This window comes from Sceloporus occidentalis, unplaced genomic scaffold (assembly GCF_023333645.1).
Source record: "Sceloporus occidentalis isolate IW3139 unplaced genomic scaffold, rSceOcc1.0.p SCAF_3, whole genome shotgun sequence".
NCBI lineage: Eukaryota > Metazoa > Chordata > Lepidosauria > Squamata > Phrynosomatidae > Sceloporus > Sceloporus occidentalis.
In genome coordinates, this window is record NW_028316983.1 from 190693704 (window position 1) to 190709759 (window position 16056).

At 38.3% G+C, this 16056-nt stretch overlaps 1 protein-coding gene across 1 annotated transcript in view; it reads left to right on the plus strand.

Moving 5' to 3' along the window:
* The window catches only part of TAF4B (TATA-box binding protein associated factor 4b), a 107685-nt gene that overhangs the window by 5769 nt on the left and 85860 nt on the right, over positions 1-16056 (plus strand). Inside the window, exon 2 of the mRNA XM_089518363.1 lies at positions 13889-14037. Coding sequence (XP_089374489.1) covers positions 13889-14037 — 149 coding nt within the window. The remainder of the gene's footprint in view (positions 1-13888; positions 14038-16056) is intronic.

A 16056-nucleotide genomic window follows, 5' to 3' on the forward strand; every position in this document is an offset into this window, starting at 1 on the left:
ACATTCCTTAAAATGTTCAATCAAAATCTTCTCTTCTAACTGAAAACCATTACACCTGGCCCTATCCCTCCAGGACAGCAGAGGACAAACCTGCATTTTCCTCCCTGTAAGAGCACTTTTGATATTTAGAGAGTGCAATCCTGTCTCCCTCAGTCTTCTCTTCTCCGAGCTAAATATGCAAAACTCCCTTGAACTTTCCTTATATGTTTTGTTCTCCATACCTCTTATTATTCTCATTGCCCTTCTCTGAACCTTCACCAACTTATTGCTGCACCCTTCCAGAACTGAATGCAGTACTTCAGACGAGGCTTGACTAGTGCAGAATATAGAAAGTGAAAATGCCACAGTGGATGATAGAACGATGCAGTGCTTCTCAGATCTGCTTTACTTGTATCATCTAATTCTTCACCTGCTGGATCACACTAGTACCATCACAATCATCATTTTGAGAGGGAAGGTTGTACAGAAGAGAATGGAATGCACAGAACAGGTAGCAAATACAAGAGAGGCAGTTGTTAAATACATCTGGGAAGCATGAAAGCCATTTGTCCTAACAGTCTGCAAGAACAGCTCCCAGTCAAACTCATGATTGTTTAGGTAAAGTGCAAAAGGGATTACTGGTTGATCTTCATAAGGCCCAGTCGGAATTTATATAAACTATGGTGACTTTATAATGGATTGCAAGAGATTATCTATTTTATATACTGTTACTGAGAAATTGACAGTCCTTAGCTCAATTCCCTTTGCTAGCAGCTGAGTTCCAAGAACTGTTTGAACTTGATTGAAGAATTTGGTAGTGCTGCTTCTGGTTTCTATTATTTTCCTGCTTAACAAGCAAACATTGGTTTGTAGAAGCTGCACAAATATGGAAGGTTTACCTATAAGCTCCTTAAGAACCAGGCTCTTGAGCAGCAGGTGGGATCTGTTCTAGAACACCTTTAATTTTCCTTCAGTATCCTGTAGAATAGAGAGAGTGGGGTTGTTGTTTGAGTGTCAAACTATGACTCAGGAGACCAGGGTCTGAATCCCCCTACTCAGTCATGGAAACCTACTGGGTGACACACACACTCAACCTCAGAGAAAGGGGAAAGCAAACTCTCCAAACCTATCTTACCAAAACTGTGATAAGTTTGCTTTAGGGTCACCATAAGTCAGAAACTACTTGAAGGCACACAACAGCCTGTTACAGATGGGCAAAAAGTACGTGCCGCACACATACAAGGGTTAGAAAGGGACGCCCCTAACCCTAGTATGCGCTCGGCGCATACAAAATGGCGATTCCCATTCTACATGGGTGCTGCCATTTTGATGTCGCGGACGCCTAGTGTCCGCATGTCACGCAGCAGAAATGACACCGTGAGTGCGCCATTGGCACTTTGCGATGCCATTTTCGTGCCGCAAAAAGAAGCCGCTTTTTGCAGCTTCTTTTTGCTGCGCAAAGGAGCTGTGCGGTTTGGCCGCTGGGGCTCCTCCGCGCAGCAAATGATGGCTCCGGCAGACCGCCCTTTTTGGGTGGTCTGTAAAGCGCCAACAACAATCTTACAGAATGTAAACTGTACTGAAATTAAAAACCAAAGCTGCTTATTTAGAGTAGTGACTCAAAGTTGTCTGACAGTGTATTCCACTTATCTCAGATTGGAGTGCATATTTCAAATACACAGGTTTCTCAAAGACAGGAGACCAAATGTGGATTACTTATGCAAGAGACTTTCAGAAAGAGTGTAACCTGAGGTTGACCCTGCAGGCAGCAGTGGAAATATTCTTTGGTTCTGTTAACATTTCAGCCTACCAGTATAGTAACTGTACAACCATGAAAACTGAATTTAGCAAACATAGCTGCACTTTTGGGCTGCTAGTTAGGTGAAGATAACTCTCTAGTTCATTCCACTCCATGCAGTCTTTTGGAGTTTGTCATCTCTGCTGATTTCAAAATTACATGAGTACAGAAAAGTACTTGGTGATTGTAGCAATCATGGCTCCTTGTGGTCATTGCTGATCAAACTTTCTGCAGTTTCTTTTCTCCTCCCCTTTTTTGAAAGTATGGATATTTTGTTTTTTATTTTGATGGTTTTATATGCCCGCCAATTCTTGGAATTTTTAAATAATTGTATATTACTTATTGAAAGGTCAGCATTGTCATATCTAAGAAGATTTTATACAATTTTGATTATCCATCTCAAATTATGGAACAGCTTGAATGGGGTGGAACACCTTCTTTATGAGAAAATGTAGATTGGTCTATTGGGATCAGACAGAATAATGGAATATTAGAGAAACATAGAGAAATATAAGAAATATCTTAAAACTAGGTAAGGCAAAGGGAACCAAAAACAGATGTAAGTTCGTGTACAGGAAATTAATTTATGGAATTCATTACTAGACAATATTGGTATTTAGTTTAGGTGGCTTTAGGTAGGGATTTGTTAAATTGATGGTTGATAGAGATGTTAGCAGTTCTTTTATATTGAAAGGCAATAAACCATTGGTAGTTTACAATCTTAACAAAGGGCTATATCTCAGTAGGAGTGTACACTCTTGACATGGAAAAGTCTCAGATTCAGCCCCTGGCATTTCCATATAAGACTGGAAAAAGCTGTAGTCTGAAATCAGGAGAGCTACTGCATATCTGAATAGAGCATGAGATGGTCTTCTGGATCCAGGGGTTCCTGGGTGAGATAGTTTATCTAAATCCCTTTCATGTATGCTTTTGGGCTAGAAGCAGTTTTAGTTACCTTGATGGACAACTTTATCAAAAATGTGGTCTTGGGAATTCCTATTGATGTCTTGACTGTTTGTGGAGTCTTTCAGCTGTCCATTTTGTACCTTGTGCTATTTAATAAACAGATGAGAACACTGAGAGAGGGTTTTCGAATGTTTAAAAGTCCAGTGCCACCAGTATGGTGATGTTATCCAACTCTGTTTCTCCTTTCCACCTAAATCTGAGGAAGTTGTTCTGTTTTAAACCAGTATTTCTAACAGGCTGAACATTGATTTGGAGTTTGATTTTGCAAAAACCAAAGCCTTGAAGCCTTAATAGTGAAGAGATGTGTATGTCTGCCCAAAGTATGAAGCCAAGAAAGCATGTGTGTGGTGTTAAGCGTGTAGGTGAATGGGTTAACCATCAGGCATGAAATCAAACTAACTCAAAATAATGTGATAAAACAAATGGCCTGAAAGAGAAAGAAACAAACACAAAGTATTGCATTGGTATAAGAGGGTTACTAATATTAATATCTGATGTGATCTGATACAAGGCAATCAAGAAACACTGGCCTTCAAATTATGAGTCACTGATTAAAGACCAGTAAGATCCATCTCTGATTAGATGAGACTAATTACTTATGTTTGAGAGATCTCCGAGTAGATGTAGAGAAAGTAGAGATGTAGAGAAAGTCGAGATGTTATAAAACTTGTTAATTGGCGATACTAGGCATGTCTACCTAGTTTATACCTACCTAGTTTTATGTAATGGATAGCCTAGGATAGTCAGAAAGAGTAACAGAAAACCTGCTCATTCTTCAATATTAAATATTCTGACATTTCAACACTTTTTAAGTGGAGTGTTGATGCTAACTGTGCCAGTTTGGACCATTATTCGTGAACTGGAAGCCTAGGCAGGAGGTGACAACAGGGACCTCCAACAATGCAAACAACAAAGAACCCTCGATCGCTCAATCTAAAGAAATAGGTGTGGGGAGCTATGCCTGTTTTACTCTTAATATCAGCAACAGAGTGGATAAAAGACCAAATTGAAGCTTGAGCCAGACAAAACAGATGTTCTTGGTCAGTCATAAGTAGATCAGGGACAGGATTTAGTTTTGTGCTGAACGGGGTTATTCTTTTTCTGTGGGGTCAAGAATACATGTACAGAGTTAAAGCAAAATGTCTAATCTAGCTGTAGCGACACATGATTTAGTTGCATCCCATTTGGGTTTCTGTAATGTACTTTACGTTGGTCTGCCAGTGAAAAATGTTCAGAACCTTCAGCTGGCCCAAGGAGATGCAGCCATATTGTTGACTGGGCCTGGTAATAGGGACTAGTTGCACTGGCTACTGTTATGTTTCTGGGCAGATGTGAAGTCGAAGGCTTTCATGGCTGACATCCATGGGTTTTTTTTTTGGGGGGGGGCAATGTGGCCATGTTCTGGAAGAATTTATCCCTAGCAACATATTCTTACAGAACATGGCCACATAGCTGGAAAAAACCCACAAAAAGTATTTCTGTGCAGAGTTCAAACCCTACATGACTTGGGTTCAGGCTATCTGAAGTACCATATTCTTTCATACAAGCCTGCCGGGGCTCTGATATTTTTTTTACATGAGGACCTTCTCTTGATCCTGCCACCCTCTCAGGTGCATTTAGTGGAGAGACCACTAAGGGCTTTTATCATGCTTGTTCTTAATCTCTAGAATTCTCTTCCTAGGGGGGCTAGATGGGCCACTTCATTGTCCTTAGACCCTTTTAAAAGTTTTGACAGGCTTTTGGGAATGCATTGTTCTTAAAGGATTTTTAGCTGTGTTGTACTGCTTTTTTTCTTTAATTTTTAATAGATTTTTAAAAAATTAAATATTACAGATACAGTTTGTGTCTTCCTTATCTGAAATGCTTGGGACCAGAAGTGTTTTGGATTTTAGAATACCTGTACAGTTGGCTCTCCCCATCGGTGGACTTGCCTTCTGCAGCTTTGAGCTTACACAGAAGGCAAGCCCCGGCAGAAGGCACCGCACCGCACCACACCCCCCATTATTTTTAATGGGGATTGAGCATATGCTCTTTTTTCCATATGTGTGTGTGTGTGTGTGTGTGTTTGGAATGGATCTCTCACATATGGGGGGAGGGCAGACAGTTTGCATATATGTACATAGTGAGATAACATGGAGACGGGACCCAAGTCTCTAACTACAAAATTCATTTACGTTTGATATACTTTTTATATACATTACCTGAAGATAGTTTTATACAATATTTTAAAATAATTTTGTTTATGAAACAAGGTTTGTGTACACTGAACTATCAGAAAGCAAAGGTGTCATTATGTCAGCCACCCATAAAGAAGGTTTTGGTTTTTGGAATATATTAGATTTCGGAATTCTGGATGAAGGAGACTCAACCTGTAACTTTAATGATGAGCTTTTGTATATATTTATAATGAAATAAATACAATCTGATTATGACGTCTGCTTATGTTTATATTTAAACAAATAGGTTTTGTAGGCTTCAATAAGATAAATTTCTTAAGGGAAAGATGAGATAGTGATCAGTGAATGAAATGCAGATAGAAGAATTGAATTTGGACCTCCTACATATTATCCCTAAGTGGTTTGTGGAATCCTGGGTCAAATAGTAGTACCCACACTTTGGTCCTCTAGCTGTTTTGAACTTCATCTCACATAAGCCTCAGCCAGCTTGGCCAACTATCAGGAATTCTGGGAGCAAAATATCTGGAGAACGAACATTTGGGAACGACTGGTCTAGAATAATGTGTCAAATCTTGCACTTTGAAAGACAGAAATTCAAGCAGACTGTTCATGTATGTAGTTTGCAGTATGCTTTTATATAGGGCAGGTACTCCAGCAACTACCCAAATTATAGTGCCCCCACACTAGAATGTGGTATTAATAACATAGGTTGCCTCTTTGTTGCTCTCTTTGGACAGTTTTCCAAAACTGACTGTAGTGACATTGGCTATAATTAGTTTTGTTGCTATTGCCATTCGGTACCTGCTAGCTGACTTGTAGTGGGAATATAATTACAAATGTAGCTATATTTTTCTAGATTTTTGATATTGTTGTGTTTTTTATCAGAAGCTTTATTCTGTTTATTAATCTGTTACTGAAGCTTATTAAAACTTGTTGACCAAAATCTTGTTTAAGAAAAAATAAATAAAGCTACTTGTGGTTTAAATCTTGAAACATTTTCTAAAGGCTTTGAATTCATTTAAATTCCTATAAATATTTTAAGACTTGACAATTCAATAGCATATGTTCCCCTTATGTTGCTTATATTAAGGAAAGTGAAGGCACTGAGAACTAGTAATTTATTATTTGTAACATTCCCAAAGATTTATAAATGATGGCTACTTCTTAGAATAGCTGCCTGGAAAAAAAAATATATATATATATATATATATATACACACACACACACACACACACACACACACACACACACACACACACTTTATTTATATACCGCTTTTCCAAAATGATAAATGTTGAATCTGCCCAACTGGGCTGATATTATATTGGTTTATTATATTACCAATATTGTCTGAACACACTTCTACAGATAAAATGTCTTCTAGAAATACTGTAGTACAAAATGTTCACCCCTGTATCAGTGCTTTTAGTTATTTGCCTAAAAAAACCACAGTATAGGCTTTAGACTTGTAACTGAAGAACTGGGTTGAAATTCTTTCTTGTGTATAAAGCTCGTATAAAGCTCATTGAGTAGGGCTACTTACCTACCTTATTGGTTGCAACATAAAAACACCTCTCTGTGTGGAGACAATTTTATACAGATACATGAGCAACCTCCTAAAGATACTGTTAAAAGGTTTCAAGGAAGATATTAAATAAAGGTTAAATTAAAGGAACAGCATAAAGGAAAATGTCCTTGATATATTTGTTTATCTAAATACAAACTCTACTGTTAAAGAAGAAGAAGATGGGTTTTGTCCCCCAATAAAGGACTGCAGCCTGTTAGTATTTGCCTCCAGGTGGTAAGCTACTGTTTCTGCATCGCTATCAGTGTACTGTCAATTTTTATTTAAAAAGTTCACTCAGGCCTGTTACAGACAGGCCAAAATAAAGCTGCTTCGAGTCACTTTGGAGATATGGTATTTCAATGATGCATGCGTCCTAAGAGTCCAAAAGCCGCACCAAAGCTGCACTCCAGTCCTTAGAACTGGCGCATGGCTTTGGTGTGGCTTTTGGCCTCTTAGGATGCATGCATAATTGAAATACCATACCTCCAAAGTGACTCGAAGCAGCTTTATTTTGGCCTGTCTGTAACAGGCCTCAGGTCCAAAACACAGAGAAATAATCAGGTTTGAGACTGCTTTAACTGCCCTAGTTCAGTGCTGAGGAATTCTGGGAACTTTAGTTTATTGTGGCACCAGAACTCTCTGACAGAGGAGGCTAAATGTCTCACAGAACTATAGTTCCCAGAATTCTCTAGCACTGAGCTAGGGCAGTTAAAGAAGTCTCAAACCAGAGTATTTTTGCAGTGTGTTTTGGGAACTTCGAGGTTAAAAATGTGAATGGTGCATGTGTGGAAATCTTCAAGACCCGACCCCATGAAGCTTCTTTGTACTAGGCTGGGCCATTGACCACTGGTCCATCTAATCAAGTGCCAAATGAGGATGGGACAGAAGTTGCCAGGCTTGTTAGCTGATGTGAGAAAGGGCAAGTGAAGGCAAGAGTAGAATTGGGTTGGCATTCTCCAGTACCAGAGTTAAGTCTAGCTTTGAAAGTATAGAGTATTTCTGCCTTGATACTGTCCATCTGGAGACCTTGACTCCGAGTAGATAAGATCTTTTTAAAATGTCATTTGACACGATAAACAATAGCTTGTGTAATCAGTGATGTAATGACTGGCAGTAACAACACAGTAACACTTTTTTGCCGTTACTAAATATTTGTACATTGAGAAAATGGCTTATTTGCAGCCATGCTGGCAATGTGTTCTTGTCCAGTTTGGGTTTAAGAATATCTTGGTGCACAAAAACATACAACCCCAGAGATGTGGTATTCTAAAATAGTGGAGCATTTGCTCTCCTCAAGAGAATGCTTCAATTCAGTATTAGAATTGTGTAGGCATGCCTTTAAATATAAACCTGTATAATAAGCTAGAGCTAATGAGTTTATGCACTCTGGCACTTTTTGTGATAAACACTTGGATTTTATGAAGATAAAAGGTGCTTGTTAGCAGTTCCATTAGATGGCAGTGTTGTACAACCTTTGTGTACTTTATAGATTGGGAGGGGGGGATCATAAAAGCAGTTACACTGGTTAGGCCATGTGCCTCAGTCTAAAAGGCATTTTGACACATGACACCAAAAGCAGCCCTGGGCCTTTTATGCAGCCCATCTACACAGTGAATGTCAAAGTCAGAAAGCAGAAGAAAGCCATTTTAAAGCTGCCTTACATCCTAGCCCATATAGAACTTGCATTTTGACACAGAATTGCAAAAGCAGCTTTAACCATCACTAGTAAAAATTCTCTTAACCTGAGTTCATATGTACTTGATTATGAATAAATCCCAATGTATATGTGACATTTGTTTCCATATTTTATTGCAGGCCATCCTGGTAAGTTTCTTTTGTGATAGTTTGCATATGTCATAAATACATGCCTCAAAGATTGCAGCTTTAGATTACAGAATTATATTTGGTGCACCAATTCCCAACTTGGTATTAGGGCTTTGTTAGTTCTCTATGGTCCTTTATATTCTGTATTTCCTGTACATTCTCGGTTATTATGCTGTTCCTGTGCATTCTCTTTTTCCTTGCTGATGTTTTGCATCTCCATGCTCATCTCTTTCTCTCCTCTTTTATCTCTTAGTTCTTCACTCCCACTTCATATAACAAGGACAGTATCACGCTACACTGTTATAGTGCTGTTCTTCCACTTTGACTGTTATGGCTTCCTCTTGTGGAATTCTGGGGTTTGTAGTTTAGTGATACCTAAGAGTTCTCTGGCTGAGAATTCTAAATGCCCCTCCTTAAACTGCAAATCCCAAAATTACACAGGAGACAGCCATAGTAATTGAAAGCGAAATTATAGTACTATAACAGTATAGTGTGACAGTGTCAGATATAGCCAAATCTCTCATTCCTCCATTCTCCCTGTGCCAGATCTTTTTATCTATCTTTGTACAAGGCTGCCTAGTCAATTGCACAGCAGCAGAGTTGAGAAAAGCTATGAATGGCCTGTCATCTGGTGTTCGATTTCTATATTAGGAAAGCTGGGTTAGAGTGTCGGATGGTTGGGGCTAGTGCCTCCTCCCCATGAGCCATGATGCCATGAACAGTCATTCCATTCTTTTTACCGATAAAGGGATTTTGGGAATCTCACATTTTAAAACCTGATTTGATCAGAAGTGACAGTGAAACAAAAGGAATGTGCTTTCCTCTCTTTGCTTTGAACTCTTTAAGCGAAGGGTGGAACAAAAATATTTATTGATCAGACAGCTTTGAGGGAAATAGTTACTACATGCATGATCTTAAAAGATGCATTTCCATTCTTTCACATAGGAAGGGATGCCTCTTCAAAGATGACACATGCTTACATCACCTAAAAATACAACTATGGTCTTAAAAGAGGCATTCTCATTCCTTGTTATAGGAAAGGATGCTTTTTCAGATATGACACTTGTTAATGACACATGCATATGTCACCTAAAAAGTGTTTAAAAATTGCTTCAGAATTTTTGCCTTTACATATAGGCAGATTTAAGCAGTAGTTATTCTAGTGCAGTACTGGAAATACATGGCCGTACAGATGGTGTTTGATTGCAACTTTCATAACTTCTAGCTAGCATAGAGAAGGGTAATACATAATAGAAGCTGCAGACTAGTGCCATCTGGAGAACCACTCAATCTCTGTTCTAAGATGTTTGTATTTTGGGCAAACACTCTGGTGTTAGTTCTGGGATTAATAAAAAATAAGCCTACTACATAGTTCTGGAAATTTTCTCTCTGTTGAATCTTAGCTCTTTTTATAATGCTGTTGAAGGCTTGTTTAGATATAGAAACATTGTGAATTAAACATTGCATCTCCACTCTCTGAAGGAGAGTCATCATGGCTTCTGCAGTCTTAAGATTTCATAAGCACAATCTGGTTAATGTGGTGCATTTGCCCTTTCAAAAAGCACTGGAAATGGTTCCTCACCAAAAGCTGCTGAGCAGACTTCATAGTTGTAGAATTAGAGGAGAGGTCTCTGCAGGTGTATAGCTATAGAGGAGGCAACATGAGGATTGCCCCCCAAATAAGAATTCTGAACCCCAGGAAATTTTACATCTATGTCCAGATTTTTAGCACTGTAATAAATGAAACTTCAGGTTGAAAATTTAGAAATTACAGTTTAGGCATCCAAAGCAAAGGGGTCGGCAGAGTGACCAAGGGAATGCAAACATAGCAAATAGAAGAGTTTTAGGTATGAGGTTTAAATTTCCCCCTGCCCCTCTCTCTTTCTTTCTCTTTCTCTCTCTCTAATCCTAGAAATTTGGGGACAGAAGCAAAATTCTTATGAGGGTAGTGGTGGTAATATCTTCCCTCTTCCTCCCATAGCTTCACGTCTGGGTATTTCTGTGGATAGGAAGTAAGATGCACATGACAGGAATGAATAGTTTTCATATGGAACCTGAACAGTAATATAAGCAATGTTGTCTCTCTAAGATCTATGCTGGGATACATCCTTTAATTTACTGGTATTCATTAATAATCTGGAGCCAGATGTGAACAGTGGGATGGTCAGTTTTGTTGAAAACATAAGACTAATTCAGGGATAGTGAAGATCTCTAAAAGGTTTTCATACTGTGGGTGGGGACTTTAAAATGGCAAATGTGGCTCACAGCAAGAACGTGTGAAGAAATGTACCATGGGGATGGGGTGGGAGGAAGAATCTTAATTTCTTATATGTGCTGATGGGTCTGAGTTGCCAGTAACTGCTGCAAAAGGAATCTAAGGATTGTGGTGCATACCTTGGTGAAAATGGTGACCTAGTGTTTGACAGCTGTAAGAAAGTCATTTCCATGTTGTCACCATTAGGATAGGATTTGAAAATCAAACTACTAATAAAGTCTGTGGTGTGAACACATTTGCAGTGCTATTAAAAGTTCTGGGCCTGTGAACTATGTACGTACAATTTGGGTCACCGTATCTTAAAAAGTGTGTTTTAGAGTTAGGGAAGCCCTTTGGTCCTTTTTTCCTTGACAAAAATGATGAGTATTGGCAAATGTGTGCTTGTGTTAGTATCTTGTATGATGTAGAAATCTTTACATGGCCTGGAGACAAATTATCAGTTTGGCTACTATGAGGTGGCAGTGATGGTTATCTGACTGGAGAGCTTTAAAGAGGATAAGACCCGTTCATAAAAGATATCAATAGTTACTAGCTATGACAGGTACATGCTACATCCAGTATTATAGGCAGCACACTTCTGCAGAGCATGTCTCTGTTGGTAGCATGAGTAAAAGGGTGTTATAATTATGTCATATATTTTTGGGATGTACATGAGTGTCTGGACACTGATAATACTGTAGTACTAGACACATCCTTTATGTGGCTATTCAGGATTCATGTCTCCTTTTACAATTGATTGGGAAATCTCCCAAATCTACTAGCGAGTTTTCATCCGTTCCCAGACTGTCAGTGGTGTTAACACTGTATCATGGTGCTTAGCTCTATGTTAAAAAGTGCTTTAATAACTGAAATTACCTGTTACATAAAGTGGCTTTTCAACCGGATTTGTAATGCACGTTTATGACCCTGGCAGGTTGGTACAAGTTGGAAATGTTGTCTGGGAAGTGTGTGTGTGTGTGTGTGTTTGTGTACGCGCCTCTGAGACATACATTTTCTGTAAAGGTCTTAAGATTATAAACAGAGGTGAATGACTCAAATCAGTGTTAAAATGCTAGATTTCAGAACTAAATCTAATAACAATGATGCCTAGTATGAGCACCCAGTGATGTTCCTTAAAAAAATTAAATGCCTAAGGGCTAATTCATAAGATCTATTTTGGGATGCATGCTGTCATCCACCTCTCCCTGTTTCTCTGCAGTTTTTGTGTGGAAAGTTATAGATGTTCACACATCCAGTAACAATGTACTAATTAAAAGGGGGTGTTTGAAACAAGTCAAATAGCAGAGCTCTGAAAGTTAATAACATCTGTTTCTACAGTGTTGGCAAATGCATTTCTTAAGAATAAATAATGAAGTGTAATCTGTTTCTTCACTTAGTCCAAGGGCCTTTTTGATTGGAACTGTTTCCCTCTTAGTGTCCTGACAATTGACATAACATGTGCACCGTGGGACCAGTCATTTTTATCTTGAATAATACTTGTGGAAATGTGTCTACAAATGAAGGAAGAATTGTTTCACCAGTAGATGCTGTTAAAAGGATTTGCAGAAAAGGTCTATGACTGGTCTTTTACTATAGAGAAGCACAAAAGTGAGATGTGTGTGTCCTTCAGAGGATCTGCACTTTCCTGTCTATAAAAAAGTTGTGCTCAAATAGTTGTATACAAATGTGATACTTGATTATACATGCATATATTACCTAAAGTGTTTAAAAAGTGCTTCAGAACTTTTGCCTTTACATATAGACAGATTTAAGCAATTTAAGTGTCTTATTTGTGCACAACTAATTTTTATTTTTGTTTAAATCTGTTCCTCTTTAAGGTATTTCTGTACCCCCCTCCCAGCCACCCAAGGTCTCAAGGCGAAGAACAAATTAAAGCAATTAAAACTGCAAATATAAAATATTTTAAGAGTTTGAAAATTTAGGTTTTTCATTTTTAATCTATCCAAACTATTCCAGTCAGTGAAATGTTTTGAGCTATATCTGTATTAACTGTCTTTTCCAAAGTCTTTTAAAAATATATGAGCCAACATGTAGTGGCTTGAGCATTGGACTAAAACTCTGGAGGCCAGGGTTTGAATCCCCACTCAACCATGGAGACCCACTGAATGACCTTGGGAAAGTCACACTCTCTCAACCTCAAAAGAAGACATAAGCAAACCCCATCTTACTAATAAATCTCCATGATAGGGTGTCCATAGGGTTGACATAGGTTGGAAACAACTTGGAGACACATATCCTGGCAGTGTCCTTCATAAAGGCATCATTTTTGGGTGGGTGGGTGTGTATGGAATTTGCTTGTGGGGAAAATCTGCAGTACATTGCATGAATGCATGAAGATTGATTGGTACATATGTATTCTACAAGGGTTAATTTTTTTGGTGTGTTGCACATGCATAAAGCACTTCTCTGGCATATGCATCATGACTGTCAAAGAATTTATAATTTGTCTCTTCCCTAGAGTGAATCTGATAGGCATAAAGAGGTCAAGATACAATAATGTATTTCCGAGCCAGTATCAGTTACATTGGCACTATCTGCTCTTCCTTGTCTTTCTGCAGTCCTCTGGCGCTGAAAACCTGCTTTAGAGTTTTTCCAGCTTTCTGTATTCCGTTTTTGAGATGCATGGAAGCCTATAGGAGGAAGGAGCAGGTCACTGATTTTTCTGGAAGCCGTGGGATCCAGTAATACACCATGAGTCCTGTTCAGAATTGAATAAATAAATGAAGAGATCGTGGCTATAGTTTTCAGAAAACACACAGTTATATATTAATAAAAACATGTTACTGGAGCATATTAATTACAATCTGTTGTACTGATGTCAAACGACTAACATTCTTATGGAAGCTGACTTTAAACTAGCATTTAATTGGTCATAAGCTAAGCTACTTGTGTTTAATTGCCCTTGGATAACTATGGATCATGAAACATCTATATCTTTAAAGTTCTAACAGCGTAGTCCCATGAGCAAAATAATTCTGAACTGACTTTTTTCTTAAACTTGATGATTTTTTTTGAGGTCAGAATATAAGATACACTTGTCATAATGCTAATTGGGCCACTGCAAAAATGTAGCCATGTGCAACATAGAAAGGCACTTTAAAGCAGAACTTTAAAAGCACTACAGTGGTTTTATTGTTTCTAAATGAAGTACAGTAATTCTAAATTAAGTACAATGAAGGGTGTCATGGATGTTAAGTATTCTTTACTGTTTAGTACGATTCAAACTTGGGGCAAACTCAGACAATATCCTTCTTTTTCACTAAGAACATGTAATGGAGGCTCTGTTGTGTTCTGTCCTGCAGGAACAGTTCTTCTCAGAAGTAACACTGGTCAGCTAATGTTGGTGTCTCAGCAAGCCCTAGTGCAAGCCCAAAGCCAGACCCAAAGTAACACAACTGTAAGATGGTCAATACCTGCACATTCATCTGTGGTCAAAATACAGACTCCACAGGTAATCCTATAATCACATTTCTGTAAAATGGCTCTCACTACTATCACTGCTATAAAATAATTTTTACTGAAGCTGAATTTTATTACAGCTTTCGTGGATGTAGCCTTGTGAGTGAGGCACATCTAGTCTAGGTGTCAGGTTTCTTTTGCATTTCTGTCAGAACATTAAGGAGGTTGTTGGCTTTAAAAATCCTATTGCATAGATGTGTTATGTTCTTCCCCTTTGAACGTGCTTATACCAACTATCAGTGCTCATATATTAAGGCAAATATATTTCTCTCTGCACATGCAAATATAATCCTATATATGCATAATCATAGCCTTTGATGGCATTGAAAATAATAACTCTGTAACTACTTTTATATTTATAACTGTTGGCCTATTTCATGATAAAAAGAAAATGGGATGGGAGGAGTTTAGTGACAGCTTTAAGATTAATTTATTTTAGAATGAGTTTACATGGATTTCAATGTATTTCTTCAAATACATCTGAAGAAGTGGACTAAAGTCAATTTTAGTCATTCTGAAATAAAACAGTATGACATGGGATCTTGCCACACCATTGAGACTAACTGAGGGGTAGAAGTTGGTAGCACAAGCTTTCATAGACTTGCGCCTACTTCCTCATATTCATGTGGTCATAATAATAATCATATAATGTAATAATAAAGATTTATTTCTAGCCCGCCCAATCACGAAGAATCTGGGCGGGTTACAACAGTAAAATAGATCAAATTACAATAGAGTTAAAAAAAATTCAAACCCTAAAATCAAACCAGTTAGTATTAAAAGTGCCATTCTTCCTTTCTATATCTTTAACCATAAATCTGCATATCTCACACATAAAAATACTTACCTGCATCCTTACTAGTCTTCCTTCACAATATTAATATGCACAGGGATTTTGTAGCACCTTTGTGACTAACTGAGCGAAATAAAGGAGTTGGTAGCATTAGCTTTCATAGACTCACGTCTAGGAAAGCTAATGCTACCCACTTTGGGCCAGAATAGACCAGCATGAAGAAGTGGCTTGAAGCTGCCCTCACTGAAGATGGATTGGGGCCGTGACAACTTCACACTGTGGCCCCAATCTGTCTTCAAGTCAGCTCTAAAAGGAGCAGAAAAAAACCCCAGTTCCTTTTTGGGCAGGAAAAAAGCTGCTTTTCTGGCTTTGTCGAAGCCAGCTTCAAGACACTGGCAGTGTGCGGCATATAAATGCTGCATCTCTGGAGCGTCTTGAAGCTGCCCATATTTGGGTGGCCACCCAACTTCTGGGTGGCTTCGGAACGTGCAGCGTTCAAACACCACACTCCAAAGCCATCCAAATGGTGACTTTCAAGGGCCATTTGTTCCGGCCCATAGTCTCAAAGATGCTAGAAGATCTCTTTGCATACTGATCCAGACTAACACCGCTATGGCATTGAATATTTATTTTTATTTTTACTGAATGTCCAAAGATGGCATAAAATAAAATAATTTTCATTTTTTTAAAAAAACATTAAAATGTGGAACAGTAATAAAATTCATAAGTTAATATAATGTTAAAATATATAGTCATATTAAACTAAAAAATTAAAATAAGTTAAAATAGTTACTCAGGTATATGAGTAAACTGGATAAAGTCATTATATCCCAAATACTGTAATAAAAAGTCATATTTTAATGACTCTGTCTAGTGCCACAACAGAGAAGGTTCTTCCTCATGTTCTGACACAATGTGCTGTCCTCATTGGTGGTACATAATGAAGGCTGCCTCCAACAGACCTCAGTCTTTGGGAAGGCATATATACTTGTCCCGCCACATTTGCGACTTTGACTTTTGCAGATTAGATTATTCATGGATTTTAGTAATATGTTCTATCTAGGAATATCTAGGTCCTCCAGTGCAACTTTAACCAAAAGCCGTGCTGAAGGCCCCAGAGATTCCTAGAGAGAACACTCCACTAAGCATTTGTAACTATACAATTCTGTGGTCAGTGTTTGGCAGATGTTGACCACAGTGTTGCACTGTGGTCTCTAG